Consider the following 17,774-nt stretch of genomic DNA (forward strand, 5'->3'; position numbering starts at 1 on the left):
GGGGTGGAGAACAGGTTCCTTACAGTGAGATGGGGAGGAAGGGGGCACTACGCCCTCCGAACCCAATAATTATCATAATCACCGTGCCGCGTGACAAATGAGCTTGTGTGTGCTATGCATTGTGTAGTGTCACAGAGTCATCATTGAACTAAGCACTGGCTGTGTGTGTAACTGGACTGAGTGGCTCCAGGACATGTTTGGGGCGAGGGGTGGAAGAGATATATGTTTTCGGGGAGGGGGGGGGGGGGAAAGAGATATGTTTTGGGAGGGTGGAGTGGATGTTTTGGGGGCCGGATGTTTTGGGGGGGGGGGGGGGGATGGATGTTTTAGGGGAGGGGCAAGCGGATGTTTTAGGGAAGGGATGTTTGGGGGGGAGGGGTGGATGTTTTGGGGGGGCGGATGTTTTAAGGGGAGGGTTGTTTGGGGGGCGGGCGGATGTTTTGGAGGGAGGGGTGTTTTGGGGGGAGGGGTGTTTCGGGGGGGGGGGTTTGGAGGGCGTGGACAGGCGGATGTTTCGGGGGGAGGGGTGTTTTGGGGGGAGGGGTGTTTCGGGGGGGGGGTTTGGAGGGCGTGGGCGGGCGGATGTTTTGGCGAGAGGGTTGTTTTGGGGGGGAGGGGTGTTTTGGGGAGAGGGATGTTTGAGGGGGGGGGTGTTTTGGAGGGCGTGGGCGGGCGGATGTTTTGGGGGGAGGGGTGTTTTGAGGGGAGGGATGTTTGTGGGGGGGAGGGATGTTTGTGGGGGGGAGGGATGTTTGTGGGGGGGAGGAGTGTTTGTTTTGGAGGGCGTGGGCGGGCGGATGTTTTGGGGGAGGGGTGGTTGTGGTGGGGGGAGGGGTGTTTCGGGGGGAGGGTTGTTTCGGGGGGGAGGGGTGTTTCGGGGGGGGGAGGCGGATGTTTTGGGGAGAGGGGTGTTTGGGGGGGGGGGGGGAGGGGTGTTTCGGGGGGGGGGTGTTTCGGGGGGGGGAGGCGGATGTTTTGGGGAGAGGGGTGTTTTGGGGGGGGGGTTGTTTCGGGGGGGGAGGGGTTTCGGGGGGGGAGGGTTGTTTCAGGGGGGGGTGTTTCGGGGGGCGGGGCAGGCGGATGTTGGGGTGTTTTGGGGGGGGGGGGGGGCGGGCGGATTTGGGAATAAGTACCCTGCAATGCGCAGCAGGTGGACAGGAGGAAACAGAGAACATTTTACAGGGTGGAGGCTAATGGTGTAGAAGTCGGTTTGTGGCGTCCATCCTCTCTCTCGGCCGCGTTACATTAGGACGCGGTTTCCGTGGATGCGCCCAATGACCGCTGATGGCCTTCTCTTCCCCGCTCCCCTGTGTCGAACTGTTTGGAAGAGACGATTGGAAGCGTCAGGATTCCGTACCCACAGTGGTAGATGGGAATGCAGCTAATCCAACCCATCGATAAATATCCTCGCCCAGAGATCTGTCCCCTCGACAGACGCTCGTCCTCGAGTCCAGCAACTAAATCGAAACGGGGAGACGGGGGGAGAAAAAAAAACAAAGAAACGGGGGCAGAGGGAATCTGCTCGGCCTAATCCAGTGGCTCCTGTTTTATTCTGAGCGTTGTTGGTGTGAGCTGTAACCGCTTGTCCTGACGATACAGCACGTATTCGCTGAACTGCGAGGAATCCACACCGCCCCCACAGGACGCCACAACCCGGAATCCCTTGTGTAACAATCGTTCGAGAACCTGCGGGAAACAATCGGTAAATCAGTCATCCAACAAACGACTCAAGCACAGGAGGAGGCCATTCACCCATCGTGCCTGTGCCAAGCTCAGAGAGAGCTATTCAATCAGTCCCACTCCCCTGTGCGATCCCCATAGTCCTGAAAAACTTTCCCATCACATATTTATCCAATTCCCAGTTTGAGAGTTACTATTAAATCTGCTCCCACCGCCCTTTCAGGCAGCGCGTTCCCGATCACAACAACTCACTGAGTAAAAACAGTCTCCTCATCTCCCCCTCTGGGTCTTTTGCCAATCACCTTAAATCCGTGTCCCTCTGGTTACTGACCCTCCTGCCCCTGGGAACTCGGTCAAATCACCTCTTACTTTTGAACACCTCGATCAAATCTCCTCTCAACCCCCCCTGCTCCGAGGAGAACAACCCCAGCTTCTCCAGTCTCTCCCCGTCACTGAAGTCCCTCATCCCTGGAACCATTCTCGTAAATCTTTCCTGCACCCTCTCCAAGGCCTTCACATCCTTCCTAAAGTGCGGTGCACAGAATTGGACACAATATTCCAGTTGAGGATGAACCCCAGTGTTTTATACAGGTTCATCATACCTTCCTTGCTTTGTACTCTATTTATGAAGCCCAGGATCCCGTAAGCGTTTTTAACCACTTTCTCAACCTGCCCTGCCACCTTCAACAATTTGTGTACCTATACCCCCAGGTCTCTCTGTTCATGCACCCCCTTTAGGATTGTACCCCTTAGTTTATGTTGCCTCTCCTCGTGCTTCCGACCAAAACGTATCACTTTGCACTTTTCGGCGTGAAATTTCATCTGCCACGTGTCTGCCCATCCCACCGGCCGGTCTATGTCCTCTTGAAGTCTATCACTATCCTCCTCACTGTTCACTATACTTCCAAGTTTTGTGTCATCTGCAAAAAATTGTGCCCTGTACACCCACATCCAAGTCATTAATATACACCATGAAAAGCAGTGGTCCCAGTACCGAGCCCTGGGGAACACCGCTGTATATCTTCCTGCAGTCCGAAAAACAACCATTCACCGCTACTCTCTCTTTCCTGTCACTGAGCCAGTCCGTATCCAGGCTGCCGTTGTCCCTTTTATTCCACGGGCTTCAACTTTGCCGGCAAGCTTATTATGTGGCACTTTATTAACATTGGCTGCCGCGTTTCCCACATTACAACAGTGACTACACTTCAAATGTATTTCTTGACTGTAAAGCGCTTTTGGGGACGTCCTAAGGTGGTGAAAGGTGCTATAGTCTCTCTTGCTTCTATCAGCAAAGACGGGAAGAATGAGAGAGGGTTGAATAACTGACCACCTCCTCTAAACCCTGATAACTAAAACAAGGATCGTGGGTGATCTGAATTAGGCAAAGCCCACCATCTCAGGGTACACTAGGAAGTTATGCTGAACTCCCAAATCCGGGCCCATCTTTCCCACAATTCCATGTTTGAATCTCTCCAATCAGGTTTCCGCCTCAGTACCGAAACGCCCCTCATCAAAGTCACAACTGATATCTTATGTGATGGTGACAGTGGTAAACTCTCCCTCCTCGTCCTTCTTGACTTGTCTGCTGCCCTTGACACTGTTCACCGCTCGATCCTCCTCCAAAGCCCCTCCACCAACGTCCAGCTGGGTGGGACTGCACTCGCCTGGTCCCATTCTTATCTGTCGAATCGTAGCCAGAGAATTTCCTGCAATGGCTTCTCTTCCCGCCCCCACATCGTTACCCCTGGTGTCCCCCCCAAGGATCTGTCCTTGGCCCCCTCCTATTTCTCATCTACATGTTGCCCCTTGGCGACATCATCCGGAAACACAGCGTCAGTTTCCACATGTACGCTGACGACACCCAGCTCTACCTCACCACCACTTCCCTCGACCCCTCCTCGGTCTCTAAATTGTCAGTCTGCTTGTCCCACATCCAGTTCAGGATGAGCAGAAATGTTCTCCAATTGAATATTGGGAAGACCGAAGCCAGTGTTTTCGGTCCCTGTCACAAACTCCGTTCCCTAGCCACTGACTCCATCCCTCTCCCCAACTCCTGTCTGAGGTTGAACCAGACTGTTCGCAACCTTGGTGTCATATTTGACCCCGAAATGAGATTCTGACCACATAGCTAAAGCATAACCAAGACCATGTATTTCCACCTCCGTAACATCGTCTATCTCCACCCTTGCCTCAGCTCATCGCTGCTGAAGCCCTCATCCATGCCTGTTACCTCTATACTTGACTATTCCAACACACTCCTGCCTGGCCTCCCACATTCTACCCTATGTAAACTGGAGGTGATCCAAAACTCGGCTGCCCGTGTCCTAACTCGCACCAAGTCCCACTCGCCCATCACCCCCTGTACTCGCTGACCTACATTGGCTCCCGGTTAAGCAACGCCTCGATTTCAAAAGTCACATCCTCATTTTCAAATCCCTCCATGGCCCTCGCCCCTCCGATCTCTGTAATCTCCTCGAGATCCTGCGCTCCTCTAATTCTGCCCTCTTGACCATTCCGGATTATGATCGCTCCACCTTTCGTGGCCGTGCCTTCTGTTGCCTGGGCCCCAAGCTCTGGAACTCCCTCCCTAAACCTCTCTACTTCTCTTTCCTCCTTTAAGATGCTCCTTTAAAAACTACTTCTTTGACCAAGCTTTTGGCCACCTGCCCTAATTTCTCCCTATTTGGCTTGGTCAATTTTTTGTCTCGTAACACTCCTGTGAAGTGCCTTGGAACGTTTTACTACATTAAAGGCACTATATAAATACAAGTTGCAGGAGGGTCGGTAACCAGGACACAGATTTACGATAATTGGCAGAAGAACCAGGGAGTACAAGAGGAAACATATTTTTACGCAGCAAGTTTTTGTGATCGGGAACACGCTGCCTGAAAGGGCGGTGGGAGCAGATTCAATAGTAACTTTCAAACAGGGAATTGGATAAATACTGGAATAGGAGTAATTTGCCGGGCTGTGGGGAAAGAGCGGGGGGAGTGGGACTAATTGGATCGCTCTGTCACAGAGCCGGCACAGGCACGATGGGCCGAATGGCCTTCTGTGCTGTCTGATTCTATGACCTGCAGGGAGGCCAATGAATATACTGTAAACAGAACAAAGTATTGACGCAGGGTACTGCACAGTCAGATCTCGGACCGTAGCCTGTGAACAGAACAGAATTATAAAGGGCCTGGAATAAAATGTGTTAAATGTGAAATAGAACATTCGTTATGATCAATTAAAGTCAAAAGCAGTAAAGATAAATCCCCGGTGTTTGGTTACCAAGCTGTTGGGGCAGTAATGGAGAGCCAGGAGTCAGTGGGACCACACAGTCTCCTCTTCAGAAACCAAACCCGTCTGAAGAGATTATTAAGAGGCTGTGTGACCCCCACGGTAACCTCCCTCCAGCTTCCGAAGCTTCATTTCACCAACACCCCGAGGGGCCGATTAAAGACACCAAACACACTGAGATGTAACAGAGAGGCACGGAGCAGTAATGGGAATAGATACAGGCAACAGACAGAACTCAGCCCCCAATTCACCCCCGGTGAACAATAGGCCACAAATGATTGGCAGAGAAAGGAACATTACACAAGCACTGCATCCTGTCCTGGACCCCGCGCGGTGAGTTATAGACAGGCCCAGGAACAGGAACAGGTTCAGGTTCAGAGGAGGGACACTGGATTGAGACCAACTTTTAAGGACCCTGATTTATCGCAATAGGTTTAGAGAGCTGGGGTGTTTTATTCCAGGAAGTGGAGACTTCAGGGGAGATTTGATTGAGGTCTTTAAAGTGATGAAATGATTTGATTCTATCTATGTGGACAAGCTATTCGAGTCAGATAGGTTAGGGGTCGCCGGGGGGTGGGGGTCGCCGGGAGAGGTCACAGGGGGCTGGGAGAGGTTGCCGGGGGGGGGGGGGCCGGGAGAGGTCACGGGGGGCTGGGAGAGGTTGCCGGGGGGGGGGGGGGGCCGGGAGAGGTCACGGGGGGCTGGGAGAAGTCGACGCCGGGGGGGGGGCGGTTGGGAGGGGTCATGGGGGGGGCTGGGAGAGGTCACCGGAGGGGGGGGGGGCCCGGGAGAGGTCACGTGGGGCTGGGAGAGGTTGCCGGGGGGGGGGGGGGGGCCGGGAGAGGTCACGGGGGGCTGGGAGAAGTCGACGCCGGGGGGGGGCGGTTGGGAGGGGTCATGGGGGGGCTGGGAGAGGTCACCGGAGGGGGGGGGGGCCCGGGAGAGGTCACGTGGGGCTGGGAGAGGTTGCCGGGGGGGGGGGCCCGGGAGAGGTCACGTGGGGCTGGGAGAGGTTGCCGGGGGGGGGGGAGGTTGGGAGGGGTCACGGGGGGGCTGGGAGAGGTCACCGGAGGGGGGGGGGCCCGGGAGAGGTCACGGGGGGCTGGGAGAGGTTGCCGGAGGGGGGGGGGGGGCTGGGAGGGGTCACGGGGGGCTGGGAGAGGTTGCCGGAGGGGGAGGGGGGCCCGGGAGAGGTTGCTGGGGGGGGGGGGGGGCTGGGAGGGGTCACGGGGGGCTGGGAGAGGTTGCCGGAGGTGGGGGGGGGGGGGTCACGGGGGGCTGGGGGAGGTTGCCGGGGAGGGGGGGGGGGGGTGTGTGCCCGGGAGAGGTCAGGGAAGTCATGGGGACAGCAGTAACGTTGCCTCTAAGCGACACGGCCAGCCAGCTCGCTGCCAAGCCCGGGAACAGTGAGAAAACTGTAAAGGTAAATGGGATTCTGGGTGTTATCGGCAGAGAAAAGCCAGGAAGGCGATCCATGCACTGTGCTGTGGTCAGTCACCGCATTATACAAAAGGACATTGCAGCCATGGTCAAGGTGCAGTGAAGATTCACTGAGTTGATACCGGGGATGGGTCAGAGAGGAATTTCTCAGGTTTTTTTCCCCCAAATTGGCCTGGGATTTAAATGGTTTTTTTTGCCTCTCTCAGGAGATCACATGGTTTGGGGTGGGGTGGAGTGTGTATAAGTTGTGATACACAAGGCTATCGCAATTGTGTGGGACAGGCTGGATGGACCAAATGATCTTTACCTGTCCGTCATTGTTGGTATGTTCATATGGCAGGGTGGAGAGACTTAAAACCAGGGCTGTGTTCTTTGTACAGAGAAGGTAAAGAGGGAAAGTAAGGAAGGGACTGAGAGGGTAAATACTAAAGTGATCGATTCCACTGATCAATGAATGGGTAATGAAGGGTCTCCTGATTCATGTGTTGGATTTACACGATGGTCGTTGTAAATTCTATACATTCACATCAAGGGATCTGTGTGCACTCAAGAGCTGCAGGGCACCATTAAGTGGTATTTAGTTTGGCAAACTCCTGTTTCCTTTCAGAGCAGCTCGACATCTGCTTAACATTTGGTGCATGGTTCGAAGATGGAATCAATACAAACCCGAGCGCTGCGTGGAAAAACACACAACCGTCCACCTCACAGCAGAGCGTGAAGCCACACCTGGTGGAGTTACCGGCCTTCCCAGAGATGTGGCGAATGTCTCGGTGAAGGGGAATGAATGGCTGGAAAAATTCGGGGCTTCCAGCGGATAGCCGGGGGCTGGGATAAATCAGTACAGTTGTGTTGTACCTCCTTCGAGCACTGGGAGAGCAGGAGCGTGACAGGTCAGGCCATAGATTTTACAAAAGTGGGAGCGCCGACCTCCGAACCCAAAATCGCTGAGCGTGAAACTCTACTCCCGGAGCAAATGCACGAAATCTATCCCAGAGTGACTGGTGTGAGTGCGCTCTGGTCACTATAGTGTGTACATGTATCTCGGACACAGTGGGTCACAGTGCTCCTCCGTGTGCACGCACATATCTCTGACTGACTTACTGAGGGCCCTTGTATATTTCCTGATCGTTATTCCACTCTGTCCACTTCAGTGAGGCCCAGTGCTGCCAGCTGCCTTGCCTCTCTAGAGAGCATGCTCTTATCGCCGAGAGCATGCAGAAACCAAGCGCAGGCAGCGGAAGGAGCATGCGGCAAACCAGTCCCACCCTCCCCTACCCTCAACCACTGTCTGTCCCCTCCTGTGACAGGGACTGTGGCTCCCGTATTGGGCTGTTCAGCCGCCCAAGGACTCATGTTTCGAGTGGAAGCAAGTCTTCCTCGATCCTGAGGGACTGCCGATGACCTCTAGAGAACGCTCTTCAGGTGCATGCACAGACACACAAAGTGTCAGCAGGTTTCGGGCGCACAGACAGAACTACCCAAGCTCAGCGTTGGTAAGGTTTATAAGATTTACCAGAAAGAGTCAGTGACCGAGAGGCCAGGACCAATTGTCCCAGACCACACCTTACCTGGACTGAGTTGAGCCGGCAGTATCCATTGATTGGAAATCGTATGACGTGTGTGGGATCCTGGTTCCACCCGGCGTTTACAGAGTTGCACATGACGTCCCCAGTCTCGGGGAAAATATCCTCTATTAGCGACTTCTCTCCGCTCAGACTGATGCGCTCTCCCAGGTCAGGGGTCACTCTCAGCACCAGACACTCACAGGGCTGTGAACACTTGCGATACTCCTTTTCCTGTTTCCACCTCTCCAGTTCCCTCACCATGGGCTGGAGCTGGTAATACTTGGCTTCCTCGTATAACAAACTGAAATCCTGCAACAAGAGTCATTTAGTTTCACTTCTTGTTTCTCGTTCCGTGTTTCCTGCTCAGATAGGAGCAGCAGGAGGCCATTCAGCCCCTTGAGCCTGTTCTGCCAATCAATTATATATAGAGTGAACAGCACAGAAAGAGGCCCAGCTTGTCCAGGCCGGTGTCTGTGTTCCACATGCATTTCCTCCCACCCTTCTTCATCTAATCTGATCAACTAGACCATGGGTGATCTGTACCTCAACTCTATTTACTCCTCTTTGCTCCCTATCCCTTGACAGCTTAGCCAAGAAAAATATATCAATTGCAGATTCACCAGATTGATACCGGGGCTAAAAGGGTTAAATTGTGAGGCTAGGTTGCAGAGACTAGGCCTGTGTTCCCTCGAGTTTGGAAGATCACGGGGTGCTCTAATCGAGGTGTTTAAGATGATGAAAGGATTTGATGGGGTAGATAGAGAGAGACTATTTCCTCTGGCGGGGGGAGTCCACAACAAGGGGGCCGCAACCTGAAAATGAGAGCCAGACCGTTCAGGGGTGATGTCAGGAAACACTTCTTCACACAAAGGGCGGTGGGAATCTGGAACTCTCCCTCCCCAAAACGCTGTTGAGGATGGGGGGGGTGGCGGGGCAATTGAAAATTTGAGATCAATAGATTTTGTTTGGGAAGCGTATTAAGGATGGGATGTGGAACCAAGGCGGGTAAATGGAGTTACGATACAGATCAGCCAGGATCTAATTTAGTGGCGAAACAGGCCAAGGGACTGAAATAGCCTCCTCCTGTTCCTATATTGTTGTTATGAAAATTTCAATTGACCTAGCCTCCTGAAACCCTCCCTCTTTGACCAAGCTTTTGATCACCTGTCCTAATATCTCCTCCTTTGGATCGGTGTCAATTTTTGTCTGAATGCTGCTGTGAAGCACCTTGTTAAAGGTGCTTCTAACGGGAGCTATAAGGGCCCGAAATTGGTGGCCGTACCGACCACTGCCACAGAGTTTTTTTAGCCGCTCTCCCCTCGGTGACAGATTGCTCCAGGTCTGCATCCGGTGGTGGGGGGAGTACCACCGGGAACTGCCCCGCTGGCGGCCAAGTCGCGTAAGTGGCCTCCGGCCAGCCGAGCCGACATATTGGTGCAGGCGGGAGTTGTGGAGACAGCAGGGGGAAGGACCACTGTGTGGAGGCCGGTCCAACCCGGCGGTAAGTACGAAGACCTGCAAAAAAAAAGGTTAGTGAACAATTTTTAAGTATATTTCTTTCAGCGTTTTACCTGTATGGGGTCCCCTGAAGGTGTTATGGTGGGTTTTTTTAAATTTATTTTTTAGCGTTCCCCCTCCCTGGGCCCGACTCAATCCTCGGCGAGGAACACATTTGCCGCCCAGTTTGACGGCGCAAGCTGTTAATTGGCCGCCGGGCAGTACTGTCAGCTCTTTTACTGGGATCTTCCTGGCAAAGTACCGCCAGGAAGGGGTCTCGGCGGCCATCGGCTGTCGTTTGGGCACCACTTGGGTGGGCCTTGTCTTCCACCAAGTCGGATCCATAGAGTGTTCCCCAGGATCGGGATTGGGATCACTGCTCTTTTTGAGATATATTACTGGCCTGGACTTGGGGATACAGGGGCACCATTTCAAAGTTTGCAAATGATGTGAATCTTGGAAATGTAGTAAACAATGAGGAGGGTAGTAACAGGCTTCAGGAGGATATGGTCAGACTGGCAAAATGGGCAGACACTTGGGAGATGCAACTTGGTAGGAAGAATGAGCAGAGGCAATATATAAACTAAAGGGTACAATTTTAAAGGGGACAGGAACAGAGAGACCTGGGGCTGTATGTACACAAGTCTTTGAAGGTAGCGGGATAAGTTGAGATGGTTGTTTAATAAAAACATATGGGATCCTTAGCTTTATTAATAGAGGAATAGAGTACAAAAACAAGGAAGTTACGCTAAACCCTTTAAAAATCACTGGTTAGGCCCCAGCTGGAGTATTGTGTCCAATTCTGGGCCCCACACTGCAGGAAGGAAGTCAAGGCCTCGGAGAGGGTGCAGGGGGGGATTTACCAGAATGGTCCCAGGGATGAGGGACTTCAGTTACGTGGGGAGACTGGAGAAGCTGGGGTTGTTCTCCTTCGAGCAGAGAAGGTTAAGTCTGCCAGAGAACGAGTGCATATGACGGAGGACAGGATGGGGCAGGGCTGAGGTACTCCGTGGTCGGATAGCTGGCCACCGCTCAGTACAACAGTGACTGCACCTAAAAACTACTTCATTGACGGTAAAGCGCTTTGGGGAACCCACAAGATCATGAAAGGCGCTATAGAAAGGCAAGTTCTTTTTTTTTTTCCTGTGAAACCCACTGGCAGCGGCTCTGAGCAATTCACCAATCGTCAACAACGGAGAAATCAGCGAGAAAAGGAAATTAATCCAACTATCGTTGCGCCCTCACCTTGAAATCCTCCGGGAGCAGAAGCTTCGACGTCCTGAGGAAACTTAGGACGTATCGGAAAATCTCTCCATCCCGGTCGATGAAGTAATGCTGCTTTAAACTGTCCAGGACGATAGGCTCCGTCCCATTGAAAAGGCGTCCTATCCTGAGAACAGAGTGTGAGTACAGGTGTTCCAAGTAGCACTGCCATCGGAAGTGTAGAAAATATATAACCACGTAGCGTTACTCATTCTGCAATGGCTATGAGACTTTAAATGCTCGAGTACAAATGAGTATTCATGTGGAATGGCAGGAGTTTAATAAACAACCAAGGACCCACACAACAAACGGTAATGGCTAACCTTAACACCAAACGCGCTTTAGTGTCAACAGCATACATACTGTGACAACATATTGTACCCACATCAGTCCTACGTAATTTAACCTATAAAAGGTACAACACACAACAACTCCTGGGGAATTTCAATCTAGTCTTGCTGAGGTTCACGCAACAATCGATGCCAATCTAAGGGGTTGTGTTTTATTATCTCGTTGACTTGATTTAGTAAAAGATATTAACCAGGCGTTTGCGTGTATCCTAGTCTTCAAACGTATTCAAGGTAAAGAATGTTTGACAATTTCACACATGGAGCACTGTGAATTCTTCTCGTCTCCATAATACGAGAAGGATACAGAGGCCCTGGAGAAAGTGCAAAACATAGCTTGAGAGGTTATACCTATCACGGAACTTTGAACAGGTTGGGCTCTATTTTTTTCCAAGAAAAGAGGGCTGACCTGATGGAAGTCCTTCAAATGCTGAAGGGGTTCAATAGGGGAGGCATGGAGACGATGTTTCCACTTGTGGGGGAGATCCAAACTAGAGGCATCAATATAACAATCACTAATAAATCCAATGGGGAATTCAGGAGAAACTTTGTCACCCATAGAGTGCTGAGAATGTGGAACACGGAGTGGTAGCGATGCATTTAAGGGGAAGCTGGATAAATACATGAGATAGAAAGGAATGGAAGGATATGTGGATGGGGTGAGATGACATAAGGTGGGAGGAAGTTGGTGTGGAGCATAAACCCCGGCACGTACCTGTGGGGCCGAATGGCCTGTTTTGTCCTGTAAATACGGTGTAATCCTATGATACCTCCACATGAGGGAATAGGGTTAAATGACAATATCCTATATAAACCCAAGACAGAGCACGGGGCTGAAACCATGGCAACCTCATCATGCAGGGACCCTGATTAAATCCAATATTTTTTTTTAGACTGTAGCCACAATGAGTCCAGTGGGAGTTAATGGCCTTGCTGCTCTCCACACCAGGGGCTGGTACTTTACAGGCAATAGTGTCTGACCAGAGGAACATTTCTCTAGAGATGCAAGGACTCTGAGAAATCGATACTAAACACTTTATGCAATCAATAAGCCCCTTCTATGCCTGGGGTTTTATATTCCTGTTTCGTCTCTGTGTTGCTCCCAATACTACCAAACGCTGAATAAAAAGCACAGACACTGTGCTAAAGATTAGAGCAGGCACACGTGGACACTCACTGTCCAGACTGACAGGTGAAGAACAGCCATGGGCTGAGGGACTACTGGGTGATCTAGGCTCATGAACCCGTCCCCAATCGAGAGACTGAGGGAGGGGGCAGCACAGCTTACCAACACCACACATCCTGTCCCTCTACACTGTCCCATCAAACACTCCCAGGGCAGGTACAGCACAGGTTAGATACAGAGTAAAGCTCCCTCTACACTGTCCCATCAAACACTCCCAGGGCAGGTACAGCATGGGTTAGATACAGAATAAAGCTCCCTCTACACTGTCCCATCAAACACTCCCAGGGCAGGTACAGCACGGGGTTAGATACAGAGTAAAGCTCCCTCAAACTGTCCCATCAAACACTCCCAGGGCAGGTACAGCACGGGGTTAGATACAGAGTAAAACTCTCTCTACACTGTCCCTTCAAACACTCCCAGGGCAGGTACAGCACGGGTTAGATACCGAGTAAAGCTCCCTCTACACTGTCCCATCAAACACTCCCAGGGCAGGTACAGCACAGGTTAGATACAGAGTAAAGCTCCCTCTACACTGTCCCATCAAACACTCCCAGGGCAGGTACAGCACGGGTTAGATACAAAGTAAAGCTCCCTCTACACTGTCCCATCAAACACTCCCAGGGCAGGTACAGCATGGGTTAGATACAGAGTAAAGCTCCCTCTACACTGTCCCATCAAAGAGGAGATTAACGCAATAGTAAGGAGGGACATTAGCTTGGAGGATGTGGAATCTGTATGGGTGGAGCTGCGGAATACCAAAGGGCAGAAAACACTAGTGAGAGTTGTGTACAGACCACCAAACAGTAGTAGTGAGGTTGGGGATGGCATCAAACAGGAAATTAGTGATGCATGCAATAAAGGTACAGCAGTTATCATGGGTGACATTAATCTACATATAGATTGGGCTAACCAAACTGGTAGCAATATGGTGGAGGAGGATTTCCTGGAGTATATAAGGTATGGTTTTCGAGCAATATGTCGAGGAACCAACTAGGGAGCTGGCCATCCTAGACTGGGTGATGTGTAATGAGAGAGGATTAATTGGCAATCTTGTTGTGCGAGGCCCCTTGGGGAAGAGTGACCATAATATGGTAGAATTCTTCATTAAGATGGAGAGTGACACAATTAATTCAGAGACTAGGGTCCTGAACTTAAAGAAAGGTAACTTTGATGGTCTGAGACGTGAATTGGCTAGAATAGATTGGCGAATGATACTGAAAGGGTTGACGGTGGATAGGCAATGGCAGACATTTAAAGATCACATGGATGAATTTCAACAATTGTACATCCCTGTCTGGCGTAAAAAATAAAACGGGGAAGGTGGCTCAACTGTGGCTAACAAGGGAAATTAGGGATAGTGTTAAATCCAAGGAAGAGGCATATAAATTGGCCAGAAAAAGCAGCAAATTGGAGGACTGGGAGAAATTTAGAATTCAGCAGAGGACGACAAACGGTTTAATTAGGAGGGGGAAAATAGAGTATGAGAGGAAGCTTGCAGGGAACATAAAAATTGACTGCAAATGCTTCTATAGATATGTGAAGAGAAAACGATTAATGAAGACAAATGTACATCCCTTGCAGTCAGAATCAGGTGAATTTATAATAGGGAACAAAGAAATGGCAGACTAATTGAACACATACTTTGGTTCTGTCTTCACTGAAGACACAAATAACCTTCCGGAAATACAAGGGGACCGAGGGTCTAGCGAGAAGGAGGAACTGAAGGAAATCCGTATTAGTCAGGAAATTGTGTTAGGGAAATTGATGGGATTCAAGGCCAATAAATCCCCAGGGCCTGATAGTTTGCATCCCAGAGTACTTAAGGAAGTGGCCCTAGAAATAGTGAACGCAATGATGGTCATTTTCCAACATTCTATAGACTCTGGATGAGTTTCTATGGATTGGAGGGTAGCTAATGTAACACCACTGTTTAAAAAAGGAGGGAGAAAACAGGGAATTATAGACCGGTTAGCCTGACATCGGTAGTGGGGAAAATGTTGGAATCAATTATTAAAGATAAAATAACAGTGCATTTGGAAAGCAGTGACAGGATCGGTCCAAGTCAGCATGGATTTATGAAAGGGAAATCATGCTTGACAAATCTTCTAGAATTTTTTGAGGATGTAACTCGTAAAGTGGACAAGGGAGAACCAGTGGATGTGGTGTATTTGGACTTTCAAAAGGCTTTTGACAAGGTCCCACACAAGAGATTAGTGTGCAAAATGAAAGCACATGGTATTGGGGGTAATATATTGTCGTGGACAGAAAACTGGTTGGCAGACAGGAAGGAAAGAGTAGGAATAAACGGGTTATTTTCAGAATGGCAGGCAGTGACTAGTGGGGTACTGTAGGGCTCAGTGCTGGGACCCCAGCTATTTACAATATACATTAATGATTTGGACGAAGGAATTGAATGTAATATCTCCAAGTTTGCAGATGACAATAAGCTGGGTGGCAACGTGAGCTGTGAGGAGGATGCTAAGAGGCTGCAGGATGATTTAGTTAGGTGAGTGGGCAAATGCATGGCAGATGCAGTATAATGTAGATAAATGTGAGGTTATCCACTTTGGGGGCAAAAACAGGAAGGCAGAATATTATCTGAATGGTGACAGATTAGGAAAAGGATAGGTGCAACGAGACCTGGGTGTCATGGTACATCAGTCATTGAAAGTTGGCATGCAGGTACAGCAGGCAGTGAAGAAGGCAAATGACATGTTGGCCTTCATAGCAAGGGGATTGGAGTATAGGAGCAGGGAGGTCTTACTGCCATTGTACAGGGCCTTGGTGAGACCTCACCTGGAATATTGTGTTCAGTTTAGGTCTCCTAATCTGAGGAAGGACATTCTTGCTATTGAGGGAGTGCAGCGAAGGTTCACCAGACTGATTCCCGGGATGGCAGGACTGACATATGAAGAGAGACTGGATCAACTAGGCTTATATTCACTGGAATTTAGAAGAATGAGAGGGGATCTCATAGAAACGTATAAAATTCTGACGGGATTGGACAGGTTAGATGCAGAAAGAATGTTCCCAATGTTGGGGAAGTCCAGAACCAGGGGACACAGTCTAAGGCTAAGGGGTAAGCCATTTAGGACCGAGATGAGGAGAAACCCCTTCACTCAGAGAGTGGTGAACCTGTGGAATTCTCTACCTCAGAAAGTTGTTGAGGCCAGTTCGTTAGATATATTCAAAAGGGAGTTAGATGTGGTCCTTACAGCTAAAGGGATCAAGGGTATGGAGAGAAAGCAGGAATGGGGTACTGAAGTTGCATGATCAGCCATGATCATATTGAATAGAAGGCTCGAAGGACTGAATGACCTACTCCTGCACCTATTTTCTATGTTTCAAACACTCCCAGGGTAGGTACTGCATGGGTTAGATACAGAGTAAAGCTCTCTCTACACTGTCTCATCAAACACTCCCAGGGCAGGTACAGCACGGGTTAGATACAGAATAAAGCTCCCTCTACACTGTCTCATCAAACACTCCCAGGGCAGGTACAGCACGGGTTAGATACAGATTAAAGCTCCCTCTACACTGTCCTATCAAACACTCCCAGGGCGGGTACAGCACGGGTTAGATAGAGTAAAGCTCCCTCTACACTGTCCCATCAAACACTCCCAGGGCAGGTACAGCACGGGTTAGATAGAGTAAAGCTCCCTCTACACTGTCCCATCAAACACTCCCAGGGCAGGTACAGGGGGTTAGATACAGAATAAAGCTCCCTCTACACTGTCCCATCAAACACTCCCAGGACAGGTACATGGGGTTAGATACAGAGTAAAGCTCCCTCTACACTGTCCCATCAAACATTCCCAGGGCAGGTACAGGGGGTTAGATACAGAATAAAGCTCCCTCTACACTGTCCCATCAAACACTCCCAGGACAGGTACATGGGGTTAGATACAGAGTAAAGCTCCCTCTACACTGTCCCATCAAACACTCCCAGGGCAGGTACAGCACGGGTTAGATACAGAGTAAAGCTCCCTCTACACTGTCCTATCAAACACTCCCAGGGCGGGTACAGCACGGGTTAGATAGAGTAAAGCTCCCTCTACACTGTCCCATCAAACACTCCCAGGGCAGGTACAGCACGGGTTAGATAGAGTAAAGCTCCCTCTACGCTGTCCCATCAAACACTCCCAGGGCAGGTACAGAGGGTTAGATACAGAGTAAAGCTCCCTCTACACTGTCCCATCAAACACTCCCAGGGCAGGTACAGCACGGGGTTAGATACAGAGTAAAGCTCCCTGTACACTGTCCCATCAAACACTCCCAGGACAGGTACAGTAGAAGCTGGAAGTGCTTCCCAAACGCCAAACTCAACTCTCAGACACTTGTGCCCTCTACTAACATCAGCTCCATTTCCCAGTCTTAGTGAGCTTTGTAGAGAGACGGGAATGTCATCCCATCTGTGGGAGGAGATGGGGGACTGATCATCAGCGAGAGCTGGTTTGAAACCCGGGCCCCAGAGGTGAACGGCCATGTTCGAAGCTTTAACGCCGCTGAAGTTGAGTGCGTGTGTCTTGCCGATACGGACACGCTCTTACCTGGAGTCTGTGTATTTGGTTAAGGTCGCTAGGCTGCTGGTATACATGTGTCCTCCGACATCAATGTGAACAGGAGCGTTGGACTTGGTGAGCTGAGCTGGCAGTGGGATGCCCTGGGACGCCACAGGAGACACGGGGGAGCGGGTCAGAGAGAGCCGCGACATTGTTCTTCCTTCCTGGAAACAAAACACAGGCACAATAAAAATAACAAGATTATTTTCTGTTGCAGTATCAGCCTACCTGCTTGTCAGAGAACCCTGGCCACACAGCGAGACAACGGGGCATGGGAAACATTGTACTCCATTGATAAATACTGGGAACATCGTAGCTATGTGCAGGCTCAGAGGACGTGTGGCAACTGCAGGCGTGACTCGGGAGCCTTCAGCTCACATTTATACTCACATCAATAAAGCTTTTGTCAGAAATCATTGGTGCTTCATGGGAATCTTCTGAAGACTCCCAGCTAACGAGAGATCACCGTGCAGTCAGTGACTCCATCCCCAGGGCAGCAGACTGTGGCACTGGGTGGACAGACAGACAGAACTGGCGCTTGCGATGCAGGCCACACTGTCTCGCGGGACTTTCGGGAGCTGCCGTCCAGTGGGGACGTGGATCTGGAGCCCAGCTAGCGGTTGCCAACACTCAAATTGCCCTGGAGTCTCCGGGAACTACAGATTAATTCCAGGATCAGCCGCGAGCAGAAACCCAGGAGAAAAATCATAGGAGTATTTTTGCTTACACTCCAAGTCAGAAGGTTGTGGGTTCAAGTCCCACTCCAGAGACTTCAGCACAAAAATCTAGGCTGACACTCCCAGGGCAGTACTGAGGGAGTGCTGCACTGTCGGAGGTGCCGTCTTTTGGATGAGACGTTAAACCGAGGCCCAGTCTGCTCTCTCAGTGGACATCAAAGATCTCATGGCATTATTTTGAGAAGTTATCCCCAGTATCCTGGCCAATGTTT

At 50.7% G+C, this 17,774-nt stretch overlaps 1 protein-coding gene across 3 annotated transcripts in view; it reads right to left on the reverse strand.

The window, feature by feature from the left end:
• Window positions 1-983: 983 nt before the first annotated feature.
• LOC139279012 (BTB/POZ domain-containing protein kctd15) overlaps window positions 984-17,774 on the reverse strand; it is a 38,942-nt gene continuing 22,151 nt past the window's right edge. The window contains exons 2-5 of one of the 3 annotated variants that reach the window (XM_070898329.1): window positions 16,814-16,989; window positions 10,713-10,857; window positions 7,974-8,279; window positions 984-1,686 (exon numbers count right to left, since the gene is read on the reverse strand). In XM_070898329.1, the coding sequence (XP_070754430.1) occupies window positions 1,528-1,686; window positions 7,974-8,279; window positions 10,713-10,857; window positions 16,814-16,989 (786 nt within the window). In that variant the 3' untranslated portion in view covers window positions 984-1,527. The other 2 variants (XM_070898330.1, XM_070898331.1) reach the window with 2 other exon arrangements.

This window comes from Pristiophorus japonicus, chromosome 13 (assembly GCF_044704955.1).
Source record: "Pristiophorus japonicus isolate sPriJap1 chromosome 13, sPriJap1.hap1, whole genome shotgun sequence".
Lineage (NCBI taxonomy): Eukaryota > Metazoa > Chordata > Chondrichthyes > Pristiophoridae > Pristiophorus > Pristiophorus japonicus.